Source organism: Nycticebus coucang, chromosome 5 (genome assembly GCF_027406575.1).
Source record: "Nycticebus coucang isolate mNycCou1 chromosome 5, mNycCou1.pri, whole genome shotgun sequence".
In the NCBI taxonomy this organism is placed as follows: Eukaryota; Metazoa; Chordata; class Mammalia; order Primates; family Lorisidae; genus Nycticebus; species Nycticebus coucang.
Window position 1 is genome coordinate 47,152,898 of NC_069784.1, and position 24,482 is coordinate 47,177,379.

At 47.1% G+C, this 24,482-nt stretch overlaps 1 protein-coding gene across 5 annotated transcripts in view; it reads right to left on the reverse strand.

Moving 5' to 3' along the window:
* Nucleotides 1-375: 375 nt before the first annotated feature.
* The window catches only part of IGSF3 (immunoglobulin superfamily member 3), a 98,009-nt gene continuing 73,902 nt past the window's right edge, over nt 376-24,482 (reverse strand). For all 5 annotated transcript variants that reach the window (XM_053592002.1, XM_053591999.1, XM_053592000.1 and 2 more), the window contains 4 exons: nt 15,231-15,641; nt 10,739-11,146; nt 5,591-6,082; nt 376-3,504 (listed from right to left, as the gene is read on the reverse strand). In XM_053592002.1, coding sequence (XP_053447977.1) covers nt 3,254-3,504; nt 5,591-6,082; nt 10,739-11,146; nt 15,231-15,641 — 1,562 coding nt within the window. In that variant the 3' untranslated portion in view covers nt 376-3,253. The remainder of the gene's footprint in view (nt 3,505-5,590; nt 6,083-10,738; nt 11,147-15,230; nt 15,642-24,482) is intronic.

Genomic DNA, 24,482 nt, shown 5'->3' on the forward strand with positions numbered 1-24,482 from the left:
CTTCATTAGTCTCCTCTCTCTCCATCCTTCCCCCTACCCACCAAAAAAGCTAGAAGCTATGAGATCTACATTCTGAATCTGACTTTCAGACTCCAGGTGTATTGTGTGTTGTTCACCTTGGCAGTCAGGGTGAAGGTGTACGTTTTTTATGATGTATTTCAGCAGATGGCAGCAAAGTGTCTCAGGGGAAAAAGATGTTATCACTTGTGCAAGGGCACTATTGAGCCTAGGTGTGAGGCAAATTGTGGACTATGAGCCTAATAGGCCAGTACTAAGGCAGAACTGTCAGCCCCCACAGCACAGCTCTGCAGGGAACAGTGGCTGATGAAGTGAAGAGAAAGGAGGATAGAAGACGCCAATAAATGTGAACAGCCATATTTTCAACATAATTTACTACAGGTCTCTGAAGTGTATATAAAATGTTTTAGTGCAACATCTTACAAATAGTTTTCCTTAAAAAAGCAAAACAAATCAACAGTTCTCTACATCATGCATGGGTACTTTTCTTACCCCACCTCTTTTTTCTTCAAAAATTAACGCAGAGAAACCATTGTTTAAAACGAATATGAAAACTTGCTACAGAAAACACCCTGGTGAAAGAGGGTGTGGTCATATTCATGTCCTGGAATGAGCCTAGCACAGTGTAGTTTTTCATTAATGCAACATTGTAGACGTATTTGAGTCCAGAGAGTGTTGAGCAGTTTTCCTCTCTCGGTCTCAGAAGACTAAAGCTCCAGTAGACAATGTGCAATGAGGTCTTGCAGCCACTGGAGGGCACCATTACCATTCATCTGACCCCACATTTCCATAGAAATGGCCAAAAGTCCTGGGGTTTTTCATAAAAAGCTGGAAAAGCACAACCTTTGATGGTATCCCCCAGCCCAATAGAAAATACACAAAAAGAGCAATTATTAAAATACTGGCTTCGGTTTCTTTTTTCCTTTCAAATTTCCTGTGATTGCTTTACATATTTAATTACATGCAGCACTGAGTTTTCTACTGCTGTGAACCAATTCAAACTGAAATCTTAGTTACACATCCCAGTCCCAGCCAGCCCTCTGGCATCCTTCCATTCAGACAGATGAAAAGTCAGTCCTCCTCCCTCACTGACTCAGCCTATAAATTTGAGTCAGAAAATTTCCACTGAAAGCCCACATCCCTGAAATGAAGGGCAGAAGACCTTCCTTCGTCATGACTAAGCCGATTCTGTACCTCTAACATGTTGATGCAGCATAATAAATGCGAATCAGTATGCCAGGCAACAGCAGGATTAAGGTGGCGGTGACTGTGCACGGTAGGACGGCACTGATGCACGTGGGAGGGAAAAGACAGAGCCATGTAAGCCTGTCAGAAAATGGCAGAGTGACTGCCTTGCTTCCCCTCAGCTTGCCTCAGCAATGCACCTGCTGAGCAGCTCTGGCCACCTGCATGCCTGCACACCTGCAGACCTCAGATGAGGATTGGCACCCACACAGCCTCCCCTGGAGGCTGTTCACCTTCAGAACAAGGCTCTGCAGGAATCTCTCTTGTCAGACTTAATCCCAGAATCCCTGGTGGCTTTTTGCAAATCGGGACCCCTCTTGGGATTCAAGGTACAAATTCCTTGAGGAAGGGATATGGTACACTTGGCCAACAAAATATGGGTAAGGAACAGCGTAATAAACATCTTCATGGAGGAATTATTTCCAGCTGATGATGCTCCAGGGCACCAAGCATCTGGCCTGCAGTGTAAAGTAACAGGGTTGGGCTCAAGGGGCATTAAAACAAAAAAGCCACCATAAAATGAACAATCAAATAACCTAAAACTGTAAAAAATAATCCAAGAAAGGGAAAGGGAAATAAAACGAAAACAATGTATGTGACCACTGTCTGCTGAGACCAGGGAAATTGAAAGGCTGGCAAAGGGCTGTAACTGGACCTCACCCCGGTCAGTGCTCTCACAGCATGAGAGAGAGGGAAAGGGAAAAGGGAAGGAAGACATTGATATCACAGAGGAATCTACTTGGAAGGAGGAAGAAAAACCTAGTCTGCACACCTCCAGGGAGGTAGATACTCCTCTGCACTCTCCAACATCAGGCCCTAGAACCCCCCTTCCCACCCCTCACCAAACTTAGTATCCCACTTGTCACCAAACTCAGTGTTGGACAGCTCCGTACCCTCCACCGGGTATATATAGTGGCTGCTTTGACCCCTGTGCTCAGCTGAGGGCTGTCCTCCTTCCAGGTTTGGAGTTACTGTCCTTTAAAAGATCTGGCAATGTGCCTGCAGATAGCAGCCCTCCTGCCACAGTGTCCGGTGGAGACCACCCTTGCAGCACGATCAAGCCAATACTCAGCCTTTTATCTCTTCCTTCTCTAATCATTGGCTTTGATCAAACTGAAAGTGATCAGTGGCTATGAGCCGCCCTCTGCCCATTTTAACTTGGAAAGTGTGGGCTATCAGGAGCTTTTGACCTATTCTACAAGACAGTTTTCTTATTTTTTGGCAAGGATTGAATGAAGTCCCCTTTTCCCCCCTCCTGACAGACAGGCCAAGCACCCTCTACTCCTAATGAGGTTATATGGGATTTTGCTCATACATACACAGTTCTTTGAAGCAAAATCCAATGCTGTCACTTTGACTACAAAATGGTTCCAACAATTCTAGCTGAGGGAAAAGAGAAGATACAAATTTTGTCCACATTATACACTTTTCAAGTCTTGTTAAGAAGTTAAAAAAAAAAAAGAACAAAATGTTTGGGCGTATTTGGATCCACGGGTGGCATTTTCAAAAATGTAAAAACAAAAATTCTTGGAAGAGATTCCTTGTCACTAGAAAGTTCATCCTTCCTTTTGCCATCAGTTTTGTGTAAGAGAAATTCGTCCATATCATTATGGAATCCCAAATGGGGAAACCAAAGGGATTCAAAAAAGAATATCTTATAAAGAATGAACCCCGTCACATCTATCTGAGAATACGAGAGAAATCAGTGAGCAGATGTGGCACCTGGAGCTACTCACTACGTTACTAAAAACAAAAACGAGAACCCTATAATGGCAGATCACTTTTGCACACAAATCGCTAACCAACCGAGACCGCCACCTAGCGGCGGTCTGTCTCTGTGACTGATGGAGAATTCTGAACGCTTTGTCAAGTCTAACGATGTTCTGCACCTGCACTCCAGAGGGCGGGTGCTGTCTACTGTCCAGTCACAGAGCGGAGGCGGCAAGGGAAAGCCTGGGCTCCTCGTGGCGGACATCAGTTGGGCGTCCCCCTAGTCTATGGCCCCTGGGTGAATGCTGAGCACCGGGGGCTCCAGGCAGGTGGGGGAGTAGTTGAGGTGCGGCTCTTTGATCCACAGCAGGGGCACCCCATTCTTCCCCTCAGAGTTCTTGCTGGAGTTGCGGCTCTTGAAACGCACCAGCAGGATGGTGATGATAAGGATGCCGAAGATGGGGAAAGGGTAGAAGAACACGAAGTAGAAGAGGGCGTCGTTGGAGCAGATGACAGACTGGAGGGTGGGGCCTGAAAGGGAGGACGAGGGAAGTCCGCCGTGAGACTGAGAACACGACCTGAATACCTGGCCCCAGCCCCAGCCCCAGCCCTAGCATAGCTCCTTGGTGGCACTCCCACACTGCCCTGCCCTTCCCCGGCCACCACCGATGCCGGGAAAGTGCCCTGGTGTTCCTTTTCTCACAACTTGCCTCCCCAATTCTCAGCTGTAAATTCCAAAGCAGTGCTTCCATTTTCCATTGAAATCCATTATTACTGCTTGGAAAGCCATATAACAAAATGTCCCATATTGACTGGGGACTCAATGGCTTCCAGGATGGTAGAGAACCTGCCCCCGTTTGTTCTGAATCTCCCGCATGGTTCTATCTCACGTGTCCCTTCCCATTTAGTTCTGCTACTAACTTTCTTCTCTGGGGTTATACACTTTTCCTTCCTGCCAGCCTCTGAGAGCAGTTTTCCAGAAATGACGCTTACCTGATTAATGTTATCAACTAAAATGTCATTACGGACCATTTGCAAGTGTCCTCAGTGTGTCTATGCTACACAGAGCTCAGGGTTAGTTACAGCTGGGTATGGAAAAGAATAAAAACCGGGCGGCGCCTGTGGCTCAGTGAGTAGGGCGCTGGCCCCATATACCGAGGGTGGCGGGTTCAAACCCAGCCCCGGCCAAACTGCAACAAAAAAATAGCCGGGTGTTGTGGCGGGCGCCTGTAGTCCCAGCTGCTCAGGAAGCTGAGGCAAGAGAACCGCGTAAGCCCAAGAGTTAGAGGTTGCTGTGAGCCGTGTGACACCACGGCACTCTACCCAGGGCGGTACAGTGAGACTCTGTCTCTACAAAAAAAATAAAAATAAAAAAAAAGGAAAAGAATAAAAACCAAATACCCAAAACCCAGGTGACGGGCTGCTCTTTACCTTGTTACACCTGGGCAGGAGCCTGGGTGCCTATGTTTTCTCTGTAAAATAAGGCTTCTGGGCAATCTCTGTGCTCTGTGAAGCTTAGTCATGGACATCGACAGTGGGCAGGTAAAGCGCCGCCTCAACACCTTCCTTTTTCTTATAGACAACGACCTCCACTTTTAGGCGATTCATTCCCTCCGCTGCATAGCTGTTGCTCACCAGTATTATTAGGGAAATTGAACATACACCTGCACTTATTAGATTTCCAAAGTGTATGAAATTGCTGATAGTCAACCATTTTTGACCTATAAAACCTCAATTTCACATAGTTCTATCCACACAATGTTATTAACATGAGGTGCAATAGAGGCCAAACTCAAAAACTCAAATCAAGGTCATGTGGTAAAATGTTTTAACTGAAAAGAAGTTGAAAATTCCAGCAATTTTAAAATGTCTGCATTATAGCTAATTCTACTAGAACACACACCATTTTCAGTGTGATATATTCCATGTTTTGGTGCAAAGCCAGCGAAAGCGTTCCTTGTTACAACAACCAATCCAGGCTGGCAAGTTTTTCCTCTAGACTCCTGTCAAAGTCCCTCAGTAGGACTGAAACTCTGAGTTCTGGACCCTTCTTTAGCAACAGGGCTGGCTGCTAAGCTCCTCCCAGTGCTCCTGTAACTTCCAAAACTCTGCCAGGCTGCTCCTCCCAACTAACCTAAAGCAAAATCTACCTAAACCTCCAAGTCACTCTCCAAAATAAAAATGATCTGGAAATTTGAGAAAAGAAAGTGTGGCAGTGAGGTATTCAGGCTTCATTTTTTCCCTTCTTCTTGTGAGTCTGAAACACTTGCTATTTCACTAAAGAGAGACTAGCTTCAATATTCTACAAAGTAACAAATGTGTCAAAATATAGTTGTACAATGAAATCTTATAAAATAGGATGTGGTAGAACATCAAGTTCTTTGTAAAGATTCTACAGTATATTATCACTTTAACTCCTATCCCTGTTTGCACAAGCAATCAAGGGTCAATTATATGAACTAGCATGTCAAACCCTACCACATCCCAAATCCCACTAATAAACACCCATGATGGTTAAGAACACTGCTAATTAACCCATAATCAGACTCTGAATTTATCTTTCAGACACAGTTGGAATCAGCAGTGACATCCTTCCTCTATAATTGCAAAAACTCACTTGTATCCAGAACATGGATGCTGATGGGGGCGGACTCCTCTTCTGTCAGCCGGTACCACTCCCTCTGAGGGCTGGGCAGCCACTCCTCCACACGGCAGGAGTAGTTGCCTGTGTCTCGGGGGCTTGCCCGCAGCACCGTGAGCCGGTAGAGCACAGGGGACAGCCTCTGAAAGCGCAGCCTGCCCTCCCAGGGACTGCCCTCAGGGCCAAAAACAGCGTCGGGGCCCACACTCAACAGGGCCGTGCGTTCTGTGGGGTCATCCTCCTCATCTTCCTCTTCCTCCTCCTCCTCCTCCTCCTCCTCCTCCTCCTCTGGCTCTTCCAGGCCAGAGCTGCCCCTTTTCCCTCCGGCTTTAGTCCTCAGGGAATACCAAGCCACAGCAAAGCGGGAGTCCTGGCTGGAGCGGGACACGATGTTACAGTCCAGTTGAAAAGCTGCCTTCTCAGACACCGTGGCATTGGGGACCAATGTGTCCACTTGCAGGGCAGCATCTGGGAAGGACAAAGAAGGAAGAAGGAGCTGTTTTAATTTATCAGCTCAAAACAAACTAATATCTATCACTAAACACACAGTAGTAATACTCTCACAGAATACTGTGGACCTGTTGAAAACCCATTTAGGAAACATTACGTGCCGAGCCGTGGAAGGAGACTCAGGAGAAGTTAATCGGAGTACAAAGCTGTGTATTCTCCATATCACTGTATGCAGAAAAAAAATTCTGACATATGTATCTGTTCATATTTGCATAAGAAACTATGGAAAAACTCACAAGCTGACAATGTGGCTGCTTATGAGAATCCCAGAAGGAAGAGACACTTATTTTCACTGTAACCTCCTGCAGTGGTTGAACAGTCTCCCCCAAATTCATGTCTACCTGAAAACTCAGCATGTGACTTTATTTGGAAATAGGGTCTTTGCAGATGTATTTAGCCAAGAGGAGATTATAATGGATTAGGGTGCATCCTAAATCCAGTGAATGGTGCTATGAACTGAATTATGTTCCCCCCAACACACCAAATTAGTTATGTTGAATCTCTAATCTGTGGCTGTATTTGGAGATAGGGCTGTTAGAGGTAATTAAGGTTAAGAGACGACATACGGGTAGGGCCCTAATTTAATAGGAATGGTGGCCTCGTAAGAAGAGGGAGAGCGTCTTTCTCTCCAGGTGAAAGGAAAGGCCACGTGAAGACTGAGCAAGGAGGCAGCCGCCTGTGAGCCGGGAAGAGAGCCCTCACCTCGCCCAGCCCTGCTGGCACCCTGATCCCAGATGTCCAGCCTCCAGAACTGTGAGGAGGTAAATGTCTGCTGGTTAAGCCACTCAGCCTGTGGCAGCCTGTTGTGGTGGCCAAGCAGGCAAAGACAGTAAAACAACTAGTGTCCTCCTAAGAACAGGAGAGGACTTGCAGAGAGGAGCCACGTGGTGATGGAGACGGAGAGGACTGATGTAGCTACTAACCAAGGACAGCCTGGGGCCACAGAAGCTGGAAGAGGCAAGGAAGAGATTCCTCCTGGAACCTGCCGCAGGGGCACAACTACAGCAGCACCGATGCTGGACTTCTGGCCTCCAGACTATGAGAGAATAAATCTCTCTTAAGCTACCAAATTGGCAGTGATTTGCAATGCCGGTCTTAGGGAACGGTCACTGAATAGACTGATATGCTGACTTGTGAATTTCAACTGTGTGCATGTGGCTTGCTGCCTAAGCCACAGTGAGCCCAAGGAGGTCACTGTCTCTCCAAAGATTGATGCCAAATGACAGACAACAGACCTCAAAGGGTCCCTCCCTCAGAGCACAGATGACTTGGGAGGATGGACACAAAGGATCCTCCCAACTGGGGTTGGTGGGGAGCATACCGAAGACCACAGAAAGTTACCTGAGTAGGCAAGCCACACTGCAGACACCACCAGGCAGGGTCTGTGAGATCTGTGTCTTTTACTGACTTTTTTTTTCCTTTTTGGCTCACTGTGGTAGGTCCCAAACAAATAATGTGCTCCCTAGCTCCTAAAAAGCCTTCCTTTGGCTCTGTTTATAAAATGTTCATGAAAGATGCCAATGTATCCTCAAACAAGTAGAGATACCAAATCAGATCCTACTTGGATGAAGACCAAATGGGAGCTAGGAGCATTTCCAAAGTATTGTCTTGGGCTTTCAATGAATTGGCTTAATGTTTTCACAGGTGAACACAAGGCTAGGGTCCCTAACTGCTCTTACGGGGCTCTGCCAAGCACCACTGCCCCCCACACGCCCCTGACCATCTGGACCGTCAGTGTGCTCTGCTGGCGCAGGAAGGCTTAGTAACTGGCTCCAGGTGGCAACAGGGCCATCAGCCCAGCTCCAGCAGGGAGAAGAATATGCTGGAGGGCAGGAAACAGCAGGAGGGAGAAGATTAAATCAATTCACAGATGACTCCAACTCATTCAGCTCATCAGCTTACCTTTCCAGACAGCATGGCTGATGTGTGACCCCAAAGCCATTAGCGAGCCATACCATAGACCAAGGGGTGATGGATAGTGCTTTTTTTCCTGCAGAGTCTAACACTGCCCTCCAAAGCTCCCAGTGACTGGCTAATATGTCAAAGGAAGTGGTCATGACAAGGCCACAGCTGGCCAGAGCACATGGGGCATTTAGTGGCCTAGAAGCTCCTCCTCCCCATCTCCTCCCCCTGGGCTTTCTTCTCTTCTAACCACTTGCAGTTTGGGGGGAGGTGGGGCTGCAAGTACCTTGTCCGCATTAAAGACTCAATGTAAGTTTTTTGAATGTAATTAATTTCCCACTTTCCATAAATTCCTTCTCTTAACACACTTCTCTACCAATTTGGTTCCTTTTGTCTAACCCCCTTCTAGAAGAGGCCAACCCATTCTTTCCTTTTCCAAGCATAAGTCATGAGAAAGATGTTTAGACCCCCCACTGCTGCCTTTGCACTATATTAACTGCCCCTTGGCTATTACCTTGACCACCAATTTCTAGCCTGGATACAAGTGTGGTTTTCTGTCTTTCCCAGTTGTGTGAGCCAAACACAACTCCTACGATCTGACTGAGGGCAGGAGCCCTTCAGTTCACACACTTCAGCTGGCAGGGAACGCTCAGACCCTGAGTAATGGAAGATGATTTTTTTTTTTTTTTGTAGAGACAGAGTCTCACCTCATCGCCCTCGGTAGAGTGCCATGGCGTCACACAACTCACAGCAACCTCCAAATCCTTGGGCTTAGGCGATTCTCCTGCCTCAGCCTCCCAAGTAGCTGGGACTACAGGTGCCCGCCACAACGCCTGGCTATCCTTTTGTTGCAGTTTGGCCGGGGCTGGGTTTGAACCCTCCACCCTCGGCATATGGGGCCGGCGCCCTACCCGGAGATGATTTTTTAAAACACGACTCACTGAGCTATGTTATTTCGAGTCTTGCATGTGTTTAACTTATACCTTGGAGGAAAAAAAAAATCTTTGGCATACAGCTGCACAACAAATATTACAAAATCAGTAAAATGTTGGTTATGAAATGCTTTCAACATCATGGAAAAATGCTTGCAAAAAAATGCAGAGTAGGGCAAAAAAAAAAAAAATCACATACAGCAGTGAGATCCTGGCTTCATTTAGGGAGAGAGACAGAGGGAATGTGAAGATTAGAGGCAAAGACAAAAAATCATACACCAAGTAATTAACAGTAGATATCTGTAGACAGTGAGATTATGGGGAACGCTTCTTTTCAAATCTATATGTTTCTGTTTTCCATGTTTTGTAATTAGCACAATCAACTCACACAATGGCAGACAGATGGAAGGAAGGCAGGCTGATCCGGGCCAGCCGTCAGGGTTGAACAGGGAACAGACGCAGAGACACAGGTCTGAAGGGCACGTCAGGAACACAAAGTACAGCAAGAGAGAAATGGGCGACCACTCGGCCTGTTCCTGCTGACTCTGTGGCGATCTCTCCGGCCTTTCGTTCATCATCAGCAAAGCTCGCCACTGAGTTTCCTAACTGTGGCTGGGATGTAGCTACACTCAGTAAACATCTGTCTCCTCCCAGTCCACCTGGGGACCTCAGTGTGGTGACCTGAAGAATGGCTGGGTGTCGAGGAGGGGAAAGGGTTCAGCTGCCATGCTCTATAATTTCACCACAGGGGAAAGACAGGCAGCCCTTTCTAGGCAAAACAAAAAGCAAAAAAGAATATATAAATAAATAAAAGCTCGTGAGAAAATACGAGTAACTCAAAGTAGAGGTGATCTCCCCTTCGGCTTAGGCAAAACATAGGTGAGTGAGATACTGGCCCTTTCCCATAACAAAGGGTCTATGAGACTCCCCGAAGCACGTTCGGTGACATAAGGAGGCTTATAGCAACCGTGAAGCCATGTTCCACCAACAAAAAGAAACACGCCACTCAGACGTGAAAGACGTTACCGAAACCTCCAACATCAAAGATGACAAACGTGAATGTCAGGGGGCTCAGAAAACGAGATAAAACACTCAGACCAATGTGGGTCACTGATTCACTCCTGCCCCAGGTCCTTCTAGGAACCACTGGCTTTTCACTCTGAGATGAATGAATGATGTTGTGATGCTACAAAGGACACAGGAATCTTGTACATCTCAACTTTAATCATGTGGTTAAATATGCATCGATAATTATACACCTAGTAACTAGATATGCGTTTAGGTACTTTCAAAATAGCAATAAAGGTAAGAAAAGTAAAAGGACACACAGAATAGTCATTAGTACCAATAAAATTTTTAGGAAGTGAGAAAGTGAAGGCTGTAGATACTTCATCATTTTCTATTTAAAACACGTAAGTCGATCATTTTCCACTGGAAATCTAAAAGCTTTTCTGAACTACGTGGCTATTGTTTCAAGATTTTGGTCAGATCCACTGTTTGTCTAAATCTGAATATGATGTCCTTTAAAGAGGAAACACAAGGATTTGGAATATGAATTGCCAGATTTTACCCTAATTAAGAACTGAATCACCTCAGTAGGTCAAACCCAGATGTGCATTTTTCCATTCACAGGGAAAAAACTGAACCAATTCTGAATACAAATTGATGAGGTAAATGCTTATATATTTAACTGCAAATAATTTATTAACTAATAAACTAATTTTATGCACTGAAGGGGAAACACCTAAGAGAGAAGAGGCTTGGGGACAGCAACCCTCACCTGGCCGCATGACAGTCACAGCTGTCTGCCCAGCGGTGTCCTCTGCCCGTTTATACCACACACCACTGGGGCTGGGCAGCCACTCCTCCACGCGGCAGCTATAGGTCCCGCTGTCCTGCACAGCCGCGTTCTGGATGAAGAGCCGGTAAGTGCCAGGGGAAGGGCTCTCCAGGTGCAGCCGCCCCTGCAGCTTGTTCTTGGCCGCCTGCTCTCCGTACTGGAATGTGGTCTCTCGGCTCAGGCGGGCCACAGTCTCCCTCTCAGGGTGGTTGGGCTTCCACACAAACCACTCCACCATGAGCTGGGAGGCCATGCTGGTGCGGTTCAGGACCACACATTCCAGCTGCACCTGCTGGGTCTCCAGAACTGACAGGTTCCCCTGGGCTTGGCTGAGCTTCAGGCGGCTGTCTGGAACAGTGAAGAAGGGGACATCAGCCACAGGAAGACACCAGCAATTTGCACACACCCTTTCCACAGGCAGGTAAACGAGTGCCTTCTTAACATGGGAGGACAGCAGCCTAGACTCCATTAGCAGAAAAGGTTCTCAAGACGTGGCACCCTAAACATTCTAGTTCCCTGATCACAGGTCTGCAGTGTCTGGGCTTCAATGAAGTCAGTGTTTCAGTTAAGAGCTGTCCCGTCTCATAACCTCATTGGTTACCCTTTTTTTCTTTTTCATTTTGAGACAGTCTCACTTTGTCACCCTCAGTAGAGTGCTGTAGCATCATAGCTCATAGCAACCTCAAACTCTTGGACTCAAATAAGGCTCTTGCCTCAACCTCCTGAGTAGCTGGACTATAGGTATCCACCACAAATTCCCAGCTATTTTTAAAGATGAGCTCTCACTCTTGCTCAAGCTGGTCTTGAACCCATGAGCTTAGGTGATCCACCCACCTCAGCTTCCCAGAGTGCTGGGATGACAGGAGTGAGCCTCCGCACCCCGCCCACCTCATTGGTTCTGATGTACTGCAGAGAACAAGCACCAGTGGAGAGGACCACACATCTACACGACACCAGGTGACAGAGCACGAGGCTGATGGACGGGGTGTCTGGGAGCGGCACGGGAGAACCCCTCTCAAAGTGAGAGTTAACTAACAGGCCGAGCGTGGTGGCTTATACCTGTAATCTCAGCATTTTGGGAGGTTGGGGTGGGAAGATCACTTGAGCTCAGGAGTTTGAGGTTGCAGTGAGCTATGATTAGGCTACTGCACTCTAGCCCAGGTGACAAGACAGAGACTCTGTCTCTGGAAAGGAAAAAAAAAAAAGAAAGCAAGAGCAACCATTTAAAACTGACCACTGGCCAGGTGCGGTGGGCTAGTGCCTGTAATCCCAGAGGGAGGTCAAGTCAGATGGATTGCCTGAGCTCACAAGTTCGAGACCAGCCTGAGCCAGAGTGAGACCTTGTCTCTAAAAATAGCCGGGCATCATGGTGGGTGCCTAGTCCCAGCTACTTGGGAGGCTAAAGCAAGAGAATCACTTAAGCCCAAGAGTTTGAGGTTACTGTGAGCTAGGACGCCATGGCACTCTACCCAGGGCGACAAAGTGAGACTCTGTCTCAAGAAATAAATAAATAAATAAATCTGACCTCTTGGTAACCACAAATATGCTGGGCTGTCAACCGCAAAAGAGGAAACCAGTTGAACATATTCATTATTAGTCCTACGAACGAAGATTCTTCCTTTCTTTACAAAAAACCCACATAGCTTCCCTCTCAAGGTGCGAAAAAAACTCACCTGACATCAGTAAAGAAAAGATTGGATACTGATGGAACCCAGTGGTTTGAAAACTCAGCCAACCAGATTCTCCGCCAGTGAAAAAGTGTCGTTAATGACGCACATCCCAAAAGAAGGCCTGTAATTTCTCAAGAACCCAAATGAGCTGACCTGGACCTGAGGATCTAAACTCTGTGACACCGCCCAACCAACAGGAGCACCTTGGGAATGACACTTCCGAGTGACATCTGAGTGGGGAAGGCCAGGCACTTTCACTCTTCACTTTCTACACCTTAATACTGTTTGAAATTACATCATAAAATCACAATGCTTGTGATTACTTCTGTAATTGAAAGGTTACAAACTAAAAGATAACAGAGAATATGTACTTCAAATAACAGGCTTGCCCCAAAATATATATACAACTCTGGTTAACTCTGGCTATCTCTGCGTTGAAAGATTATTTTCTTTGTTGTGGGTTTTTGATTTTATTTGTTTTGTTTGGTATCTGGGTTTTGTTTTTCTTTTTGTATTTTCTAAAAGCATTCTTTCTCGGGGGGAGAAAAGGAAAAGAAAAGAACTAGAACGGGGGGATTGGAAGAAAGGAAAATACAAAGCAAAAATTTCTTTTCTTTTTTTTTTCCCTTAGCAATTTTTTTTATTAAATCGTAACTGTGTACATTAATGCATTTATGGGGTACGATGTGCTGATTTTATATACAAAGTGGAATGCTTGCATCAAACTGGTTAACATAGCCTTTACCACACTTACTTAATTATTGTGTTAAGACATTTATACTCTAAATAGATTCGGGAAAACCTTTTTCTTAACTGTTCAGTAAGTTTTCTGTTTACCGTGTTGATGTGTTTGCAGGGACCCTTACAGCCCTTTTGCACTGTCCTGCTTAGCTGGGCTGCAGTCTCAGAGGGGGGAAATCTCTGGATAAATTTAGGGTACACTAACATTCTCTTGGTTTCGGTACAAATGATGAAAGAGAAAGGATGGTGATGACCAGAGAAGGAAATACAGAGGGGCGGCATGAGAACAAAGAGAACCGAGAACAGAGATAAAAAATAGGAACCGGAAGTGCGCCCAAAGACAACCTTCCGTTTTCAAAAGCCCCAGGGACTGGCCTAAAATCTGGACATAAGTCACTGAAAATGTCCACAATAATCACTTCAGACCAGAGCTTCCTGTTGACTGCAGCAGCAGCCGGGGGGCGGCAAATGTCCCTGGGAGGCCAGTGAGAATCCCAGGAAAGAGAGAGGGGTGTTCTGCAGTACTCAGCCTGGGCCCAGCTGCACCTGGAGTTCCGTGTCCGGTTCGCTGAGGCCCCCTGGGAGACAAGGAATCGTGAAGAAAACCCAGTCCCCACACTCACTCAGAAGCTTTCGTTCTAGTGAAAGAGAAAGACTATCTACATATGAATATATATTTATATGACTATGTAAATGATAAATAAGCACTACATAGTAACTGGCAATAAATGAACTTTATTTATAAATATGAATAAGTACTTCTAACCACTTATAAAAGAGTAAGTGAATCAACAGAACAGCGGGTGGTGATCTGTGCTTTGATGAAGGGATGGGAAAGGGGACACAGAGGGACGGGGGTGCTGTTGAAGTTAAAATGGGCTCAGATGTTCCAGGCTGAAAGAACTGCAAGTATGGAGGCCCTGGGGTGTTCATTTATTCCTTATTCAACCAATATTTCCCAAGGGCACCATGCCAGTGGGTGAAGATACAAGACACAGCCCTGTCCTTAAAGCCCTTGCAGAAAAGTGCAGAGGAAACACAAACACCGCACTGTGTGTTTTAGAAGGGGCCCAACTGAGACAGGAGAAATCAGAGTAGGCTTCCTGGAGATGGTGCGGAGTGAAGTCTCGGGGCTGGGGTGAGGACAGGGGAGAAATCACACGAGAGGCACGTCCCAGCAGAGAGGACAGCATAAGCAGAGGCCTGGAGACCTGGGTGGCAGCACAGCCCCTCCACATCCCATCAGCAAGGACAGGCAGTGACAACAACAAATTGTAGGCCATGTGAGAATGTGGGAGGGCCCTGAGGGCCACATTATGTGAGAAGCTGAACGAAACAGAGACCTTTCACAAAGAGAAGGAGACACTGAGAGGGGCGCCACCTTCATGCTCCAGGGGCAGCTCTAAAAAGGGAAATTGCAGGGAGGTGGACTTTTCAACAGTTGGGGCTGCCCCAAAATGGAACTGAGACTTTCACAGTCAGTAGCTAGACTCTTCCCCAGAAGTATTCTGGCAGAGGCTGGACACCACCTGCCAGAGAGCAAACAGAGAGCTAAACCCATGGGTCTGAGAGAGGCCGGAGAGGCGATGCAGCGTGCAGACAGGAAGGGCTTGCCTGTATTGGGATGGGAGGTCAGGAGAAACTGACCCAATTTCAGCAGCAATTCTGGGTGTGGAGCCAGTAACAGGGTAAACTGGACACCCAGGAAGAGAGTCAGAGCTGCCATGGGCCTGCCTTGCTGCACTGTGCTAACCACAGCTGTCCTCAGGCTACGCCTTGATGAAGATGGTGTCCATCAAAGCAGAGTCAAGGAGGCTTTTATGAGTTTGCCATCAGCTTCAAGACCCACCACAGGTCAAGGACCTACCGTGTGCTCGGACAATGGGCTGTGCACCTGCACGTACATCCCAAGGGCATCCTGCAGACAGTCACTCCACACTGGTCAGACACATCTCCACCTGCCCCCAGGCAGTCTCTGCACTAACCCCACTAGCCAGGATGGCTGTACCCTCAGTCCTTACCTGGCTGTTTCACAGTTACTTCTGTGCGCCCGGAGACCTCCTCGGCCAGCTTGTACCAGGCATAGTTGGGGCTCAGCAGCCACTCCTCCACATGGCAGTAGTAGCTGCCACTGTCACTGACCTCAGCTCTCTGGACAGTGAGGCTGAACAGGCCCCCAGACGCATGCCTCTCAAACTGGAGCCTCGATCTCAGGCCCTCCTCCTCAGCGTAGGTGCCGTACTCAAAGGCGGAGTTGTGGGTGGTTTTGAGAATGAGCTTGCCATCAGCATCTGAGGGCTTGTGGACATACCAGAGCACAGCAAAGTGAGAGTTCTGGCTGGTCTGAGACTTGACTGAGCAGTTCAGCTGGATAGGTCTGTTTTCCACCAGCGTGAGGGTCCTCTTTGATTTGCTCACCTGCAGCTTTGTCACTGAGAAAGGAAGGGGAAGGGTTCAGTGGAATTGCCACATGCTCCTGGAAACATAGCCCGTCCCCATCCTCACTTCCAGGTTCCAAGGCTGGTTTCAGCCAGCAAAGTTCCTCTAGGACTTAACGTTGACCAGAGTCCTCCGAAACATGGCTCAGTGTGAGAAAAGCAGCATGGAGCTGAGGTCACCCCCACATCCCTCCCTGCCATGACCCTGACTTAGGGCCTCACCATCTCTCTCCCATGTCCCCTGCATGGTCTCCTGGCTGTCTCCACAGCCTCCAGGATGGATCCAGCTAAAATAAAAATCTACCCATATCATGTCTCTGCCTGAAATGGCTTTAATGGCTCCCATTGGGAGGTTGGAGAGAAATGATTCCTTTCCACAGCACCAAGTCCCTCCAGGACCTAGCCCTCACCCAGCTGTCCTGAGACTCACTTCCCACAAGGTACCCTTAAGCACCTGCCACACTCCCCCGCCTCCCGCCACACATGTGATGCAGTCTTGCCCTGAGCTCGGGTCTTTGCCCCTGCCGTCCTCTCTGCCGTCCTCTCCTGCCACCTCCTGTGCTGACCCTCTCCACTCTTGCCTCAAACCCATCCCTGGTCTAGATGCCCTTCTTCCAGGCTGCTTTCCCTCACATCTCTCTTCCACCCCTAGGCTGTGAGCACCCTGAGAGCAGATTTTTTTTCCACTCAACCAGCCAAAATCTACAGAGTACCCACTCTGCTTCCCACAGGATGCTGAGCACTGGCAGAGCCCAGCCCCATGGAGTCCACTGCCTGTTGGACACCCCCTCACACATGTCCAGAGCAGGGCAGGGGAGTACTCTATTGGTGTTAGGAGAAATACGTGAGCAAGTGGCTAAGTGGGTGGGACATGGTAGAGAAACATGCAGCAGGTAACGAGAGGTAATTAGAGGATACAGTTGGACCTGCCGGCAGGGAGTCAAGGCCATGAAGGTGGTGAGCCAAAAGATGGGACAAAATCAACCCCAGCCTCCTCCCCCCGGCTCTCCTACTCTAAAAACAGTGGGCAGACTGCAGACTGCTGCCCCAGCCACTAAGGATGGAGTTCACCTCCATGGTGCCAAGAGGCAAGGCCTAATGAAATATATCTCTGGGAGATAATTGGAGCTCTCACCCACTCCACCATCCTTATACCTGGCTCTGCCCTCCACTACCCACCCAATCCCCCAACTAAAATTGAGGCTAAGGCGCCAGCCACATACACCGAAGCTGGCGGATTTGAATCTAGCCCAGCCCTGACAAACAATAACAACTACCACCAAAAAATAGCCAAGCATTGTGGTGGGTGCCTGCAGTCCCAGCTACTTGGGAGGCTGAGGCAAGAGAATCACTTAAGCCCAAGAGTTTGAGGTTGCTGTGAGCTGTGACATCACGACACTCTACCCAAGGAAACACAGTGAGTCTATATCTCAAAAAAAAAAAAAGAAAGAAAGAAAAGAAAAAATTCTAAGTACCTCTTAAGGGAATGGACAGCCAAGTGTTGTTCCACCTCTACTACTCTCTTCCTGCTTAGCTTTTCGGCCACAGGGAGCAAACTGCTACCCAGCTAAGAAAGAAACCTGGGCCAAGGTATAGGCTCCACCCAGAAGAGTCTCTTCCAATAGGCTCGCCTCAGGGACTATGTCCAGCATGCTGCTGGTCAGGCTCTTGTTTCTTAAGGCCAGAGTCCAGCTCAGGACTAGAAGTGCATCCAGATACAGGTCCCAGCCCCTTGGTGTGAGCCTGGTCTGCAGCTGCTTAAGCTTGGTTTGCAAAAGTAACATCAAGGGTTGAGTCCATGTGTCAAGGATTCAGAACTTTTGGAAACCACAGATTGCCACCTGGTTCCCCTGGAAACACACAGACAAATGTTCTGAATGAATGGGAGGATTTAGCAAACAAAGGTGTGGCAGTATCCAATACCCAATGTTATCACTGCAAAAGCCACTCTGAGGACACACTTCCCAGCAGTAAATCAGACAGTCTTCAGGGAGGACTGTTGAAGTCACATACTTACAGACCCTCCGATACCATCAAGAACACAGCAGGCGTCTCTTAGAGAGGATCCATTTCCTGCAGCCCCACCCTTCTGGGTTCATCTTTTTTGTTAACAAGGTTAGTCTTCTGCCTTCTCCCTTCTTCAAAGTCCTCCAGGGCACACTGGGAATCCAGGGCTGAGTTCCCATTAGGCCCCCCACGCTCTGGAAGCTACATGTGCATTAGCTCGCGGTCGGATTGGGTTCCTGTAATACCCCAAACCACCAGCTCCCTTTTCATTCCTCTCCAACCCAATTCACTGCATGCAAATGATATCTCTATCAGTGCAAATTACACCACCTGAATTATCTGATTCTTGGCCAAAAAACTGGGTTGTTCAGTGTTGAGTAGAAAAGCTTTAAAATGTATTATTAATTGGGGCCGGATTATTTTTGCAACGTTACCAAGGAAACCTGAATTGCCATAGTAACCGCATATGTTAAACTGGAATCCTATGACTAAACTTCAATTCCATCACATGGTCTGAGAATAAGACTCCAAGGAAGAGAAATGTTTGTAAGCACTTCTATGTTTTTTTTTCCCTTCCCATGTCAAAATATTGTGAAATGCTGAGAAGACTGAAAGAGAGGCATTTTTAAAATATGATGGATGACAGGGGGCCCAGGGGTCAGCTCTGTTCTGCACTCTGGTTTTCCTCCTACATCTCAAGGGCAAGGAGGACATTTCCTAGAGTTCAGGGAAGACTGAAGAGTCCACCTCTAATTGGGAAGCACTCATGCGCCCTGCCATGGCACTGCCCTGGAGGGGTGACGTCCTGCCATGGCACTGCCCAGGGGGTATGTGGCCTGTGTGAATCACTTCCTCCACAGTTAGAAGAGCCCAGCCCCTGTGAGGACCACAGGTGTTTCATGTGCAAAAGAGCCCAATGACAGTATCTACCCCATTTGTTCTACAGACTAAAATCAATAGTCCATACGAAGAGTTTAGCACAGAACCTGGTAAATCATAACACCAGTAAATTTTAGCTATTTCCACGGAGGTCTTCCTAAATGGCAGTTGAGGGCCTGTTACTCCCTAGCTTAGAGGCTGCTCCTGCTCCACACCCCAGGGCCTGAAGACAGCAGTACTCACCAGGGCAGCCAACTGTACGCATGTCTGTGGTTGTCACGTTAGTCTGGGAAGGGGAAGATAGTTAACGACTAAAGCCAATGAAAGGTGTAAAACTGTATCTGGGACAACTGAATACAACACAACTCTGCCTCGTGTCCTGTGTGACTCTTGAGTGACATTCACGTAGGTGAAAATTATGTCTCTGATTTTAAATAGGAGGGTGAAAGGTCATTCCAGAAAGGGGGGACAGGTGAGCAAAGATGACAAATTCTCTGTGCACTGAATCCAGGGAACGGTGAGTGGTCAGGTGTGACTGGATCAAGTTAGAAAGGGAAGCTAGAATCTACTTTTGTTTTACTATAAAACCAGTGTTTGTCAACCTTTTTTATCTCACAGCACATTTGACCTTATAGTTAAACTTGGAGGGCACACTTAAATTATGTTGATCCAAAAAAAAAAAAATGTTAAAAAAAATAATATGCTTACTGTTCTTTGAACTTCTTCTGAAAATAATTAATGATCTTTAAAAATTTTTGTGGCACACCTATGATTCTCTTGTGGCACGCTGGTTGAAAATCACTGTTATAAATAATACCTTGAGTTTTCATGGTCTTAATAGATGCTCGGTCCATCAGGAGAGGATTTTCCTTTGTTTTGCTCAGAATTGTAGCAAGAGTTGCTTAGGATTTTGAAAACCCTGTCCAGGGCAGCAATGCTGCTGCTTGGGGTGTCCAGTCTCTGCCAAGGGGATCATCAGCACGAGTTCAGGGCAGGATTTACTCTGCCAGCCCCATCACTGACCATGACTGGGCCTTTGTTTACTATAAGCAACTACAGTTTAAAAAAATTTCCTTCTTTATCTCACAATTAGGGCTGCAGAGCAAGTTCTAAAGATTATATGATTGGGAATATTATATTGTCTATGAATTTTATTTCAGGGTAGTAAAGGAACATGATAAATTGTTTCTAAAAAGTAGTATACAATCTGAGTATGAGCTGAAGCCCTAATTCCTTAGTTTATTCTAATTTCTTTTCAAATTTTCCTATAGTCCTTTTATGTACTCAGCATGATTCTAAGAACTTTAGAAATATTAACCATTTGGTCCTCATCAGTCCTATGAAATAAATATTCCCAGTTTTATAAAGATACTTGCTCAAGGTCACATAGCCAGTTAAGTGGTAGACCAGGAGTTCAAAGCCAGGCTGTTGAGTCTGTCCTTGATTTTAGCTACTGCTTACAGCTACTCTCCATGCTCCCCTGTACAAAAGGGATTCCCTGGTCCTTGCCAACCTTACCTGGGGGTGAACCACTTCCAGAGCCCATGCTTCAGCCATTTCAAGATAAAAATTCTGCTTCCTCCTTCAACTCTGAAATGCCCCCCTCATCTTCCCTCCCCACACGGGTTCCCTTCTCGTACCTCCTGCTCAAGCTGGTGCTGGCTCTGCCTCCCCACCAGGAAGGCTTTCCTGTATTCCTGCGTCCCCCTGTCCCCAGACCTACTTCCTCCCACAGGGCCCGCAAGGAAGGAATATGACACATTCCATCTCTGCAGCCTCAGCACCTAAATGGCCACTGGTAGTTAGCAGGAGCTCAAACAGGTGTGCAGAGGGCGGGGGAAAGATGCAAAAACATGGAGGAGAAAATAGGTAATTAAAGCAACCCAGATGTACCAGACACTGCCTTACCTGTCTGCAGACAGAGGAGTGACCCTCATTCATGGATTCCAATAATAAGAGCACCTGCTATCACAACGAGGAGGCCCGTGGCAGGGGGAGGGCCGGGTGCACCTCCTGGGGCTCCTACACTCATGCTCACCCTATCTCTGCCCAGACAACAGACAGAAGCCACACGGCATGAAAGACAGAGAACTCTTGGCCCCCTAAAGAAAGGAGGGGACAAGTCTCTAAGGGGTGGGACAGCCAGTCACCACTGGACCATTATAAGGAGGGCCAATGTTCACATGCCTAGATTCATGGAAGTCGAAGGAAAGCCCTCTGCTATCCCAATCTGCCCAGTCAGCACTAAGAAATAGAAGAAAACAGATTTGGCAACATCCAGAGGGTATTAAATATTCAACCTGACTGGCCATCAGTAAAATCCCAGCAGAATACACCCTCTGACAAGCAGGCTTTCTACACTGGAAGCTGTCCTCCTGGAAGTTTGTTTATTGCTTTGTCGATTTAAATGTATAATATTTAATAGCCAGACCAAGATATGGTCATAAACATTTGGAACATGAGTGCTGACATTTCCCTTCTTGCTTCTGTATTTAGGGATGTGTAATTGGAGGGTGGATTTGTGCAGAAGAAAATCAGAAGGAAGCAGGGCAATGCCTCACAATTAAAAGAAAAAAGAACTGATTAGAACTAAGATTCAAATGTGTTGAACTGGCTAAAAGTCTAATGCCTGAATGCCCTTAGGGGTCACACTCTACGATCAATCAACGGAGCTCAGACTAAGCTGGATCCACGGTGAAAGGGGAGTGCAGGCATTCCCTGAAGATTTCCCTGGGGATGGCACAAACAAGGAGCATGTGTGGAAGGGTCGATGGTAGATCCGAAACAAGTGCAGTGTGTCCTCCAACCAGAGAGTTTCATGAATCAAATAGCTGTAATGTAGCCAAGGTCAGCTGGGCTCGGGCAGGGAGCAGGCTGGGCGCAGCCCACATATAGCCTTGCTGGGAGACACAACAGGACAGCAGTGCAAGGCTGAGCATAAACAGGCCAGCCCGAGTCCCAGGTCACTATTTGATTTTGACAGAATAAGAATATTGGAAAAAATATTCTTTCAAAAGGGTGGGAGTGAGGCAGAGGCCATTTGTATGGACAACACCAGAGCAGAGCTAAGGCTGCACAGCAGCAGATGGGAGGCCACTCTGGCTTTAAGCTCTGGCGTCCCCAAGTCTCAGAGCCACCTGGTGGCAGAAGTCAGAAGAAACAGAGGCGTCATCAGAGGCAGACTAAACTTCTCCACCATGAGCAAACTGTGTCTTAAGGAAGCTCTATAAATGCCTTGTGACTTCCAGATTTAAGCATTTGCTAAAGGGGTCAGGAAATCAGGGATGCCAAACCAGAGAAAAACGCCATTAAATAAAAGTACATGGACGACACCAATGAGGATTAGTAAAAAGAAAAACAATTGTCCAGAAAATATTGTAATATAATAAAATTAAGAGCTTGGACTCCAGGGCCAGGCTGCCTGTTTTGATTTGAGTCCTGGCTCTACCAGTTATCAAGGGCTGCTGGGCAATTTATATAACCTCTGAGTCAGCATCCACCTCTGTAAAATGGGTGAAACAGTCTGTCTCACAGCATTGCATGAATTAAGTAAGGAAGAACTCCGTTATTAGATATAGAACATTCAGGACGAGGATGAAGAAATGCGCGGTGAATATCAGCTGCCATCATTGTTACCACTGTGCTTACTACCAGTCCCAGCGATCTACAAGGAGAAAACCTCTTCTATAAATGATACCATTAACTAAATGGAGAAATAATTATTTCATATTATATAGCTTTTTAAAAAGGCCAAAGTCTCCCCACTCTGATTGCTTTTTACTAAGGCATACCTGGATTCAAATCCCAGCTTCCCCACTCACGAAGTATCTGACTCGGGCAAGCTGAAACCCATCTGAGCCTCTGCGACTTCATTTATAAAATGGGAAAGCGGAACTTTCCTCCCAGGGTCACAGTGAAGATTAAGATATGCACCAAGTATCCACCCAAGTTTCCGCTTTCCAGCTTATAGTCAGCCCTCATGTATTTTTCTACCTCTATTTCCCCCAAATAAAAGCACCTGCATCAACATATCGGGGAAAAGAGTAAAACTGGGTAAGAAGCTCTTAAGTGCTAAATGCATAAATGTTTAATAAAGGAGAGACAGCAACACTTAAGGGGTTGTACTCTCCCTGGTGCCTTGCCCACCCTCTGGGAGCTGTGTGCAGCCCAGGGCATCTACCTTTGCTCTCCCCAGCCCCCAGAGGGCCAGGAAGGCACATTACCACACACCTCGGAGCAGAGGCCTCCTAAGGGCCGAGTATAATGACACTCCTAAGTTTCCTGTGCCAACCGCTGCTGGTTCTCACTTTACTGTGAAAACACAACGGAATCAGCACAAGACCCACAAGAGATGGAGACCATGCTCAGAGCAGATCTTTGGTCCTCCTAACTCTGCAGCTGCTGCTTCTTCTACCCTGGAGGCTATCTTACATATAACGGAAAGGGCAGATGCCTGGAAGTCCGAGAGACCCAGCTCCAGTCTCAGTTCAAATCTTGGTTTTGCCATTAAACTAGCTGGTTTGCCTTCATCAAGGTTCCCACCATCCTGAGCCTTGGTTTCCTCATTAGCAAAATGTGGATATAAATATCTGCATTATTAGATTGTTGGATAAGTTTAAAAAGAAAACATAAAGCACCAAGCACAGGTCTGGTAGTTCGTATGGTTTGGTCCCTTTCTGCCTTTAGCAACAGTAAATAATTAGAACCTCCAATGAACCAATTCTGTATTCTTCCCTTAGACACTCAAGTCTTAGATTCCAAATAGTAATAGATACAAGAAAATAACCAGGATTTATCAAAAAGGCAATGTCAGGCAAGGTCTTCCATAGCTGCAGAACCATGTGACAGGGACCGCTGCTCAGAACAACCTTGAGAGCCCAGGGGTGCAATGACAAAGGTGCAATTATGATCTTAACGTCCCACTCAGGAGGGCAGGCCAGTGGGCAGATCAGCATTTTCCACAACAAGGGTTCACCTAAAATGGGGTCTCTGCTTAACCTTCCATTAACCTGAAAATCCACTTAAGCAAAACAGCCTCTTCCCTGGGCATCTTGTCAGTCCAAGTTTAGGCTCTAAGTGGCCAAGAAACAGTCTCATCATGGATACAACTCACTTGCTTCAAATCTGGTACAGAATAGGGCTCTGTTACGGGGTTAGAAGAGGTGAAGGATAAACTCAGAGGTTACATTACTTAACCTCACTTCCCGGAAAACAGCACTCTAGCCACCTAAAGTGCTCTAGCAGACCAGGGTGGGCACTAACCTGGCTGGCTATTAGTGGGCAGAAAAATCCTTTTAGCACAGCCTTCAAGCCATCTTTGCAAAGTTGAACCCTGACCATTTCCCGTGTGGGTGCCTGGTCTAGCCTGGGCACTGGCTACACGACAGGAGGGATGAGAAGCTGATAGCCAGGGCCCCGCCCTTCACCACTTTCTGGCCTGGCAGGAGAAAGGGCAGACAGAGCAAAACTCTAAGAGCTGCACGTACTCAACTGCTCCCATGTGTTCTGAGCAGCACCTGGTGGGGGTGAAAATGCCTGCAGAATGTCCCATCGACTACTGCTCCCAAGTACTGCTCTCTATCATCCACTTAGAGAGACTCAGCCTAGGACTCGACATAAGAAAAAGGAGCTCAAATTCAGCACACCTGGGGAGGCTGGGCGTGGTGGCTCATACCTATAATCCTAGCACTCCGGGAGGCCAAGCTGGATGGATCACCTAAGCTCAGAAGTTGGAGAACAGCCTGAGTAAGAGCAAGACCCCATCTCTACTAAAAATACAAAAACTAGCTGGGTGTTGTGGTACATGCCTGTAGTCCCAGTTACTCGGGAGGCTGAGGCAAGAGGCTCATTTGAGCCCAAGAGTGTGAGGTCGCTGTGAGCTATGACACCACGGCACTCTACCGAGGATGACAGTGTGAGACTGTGCACATAGACAAAGGAATTGTTCTA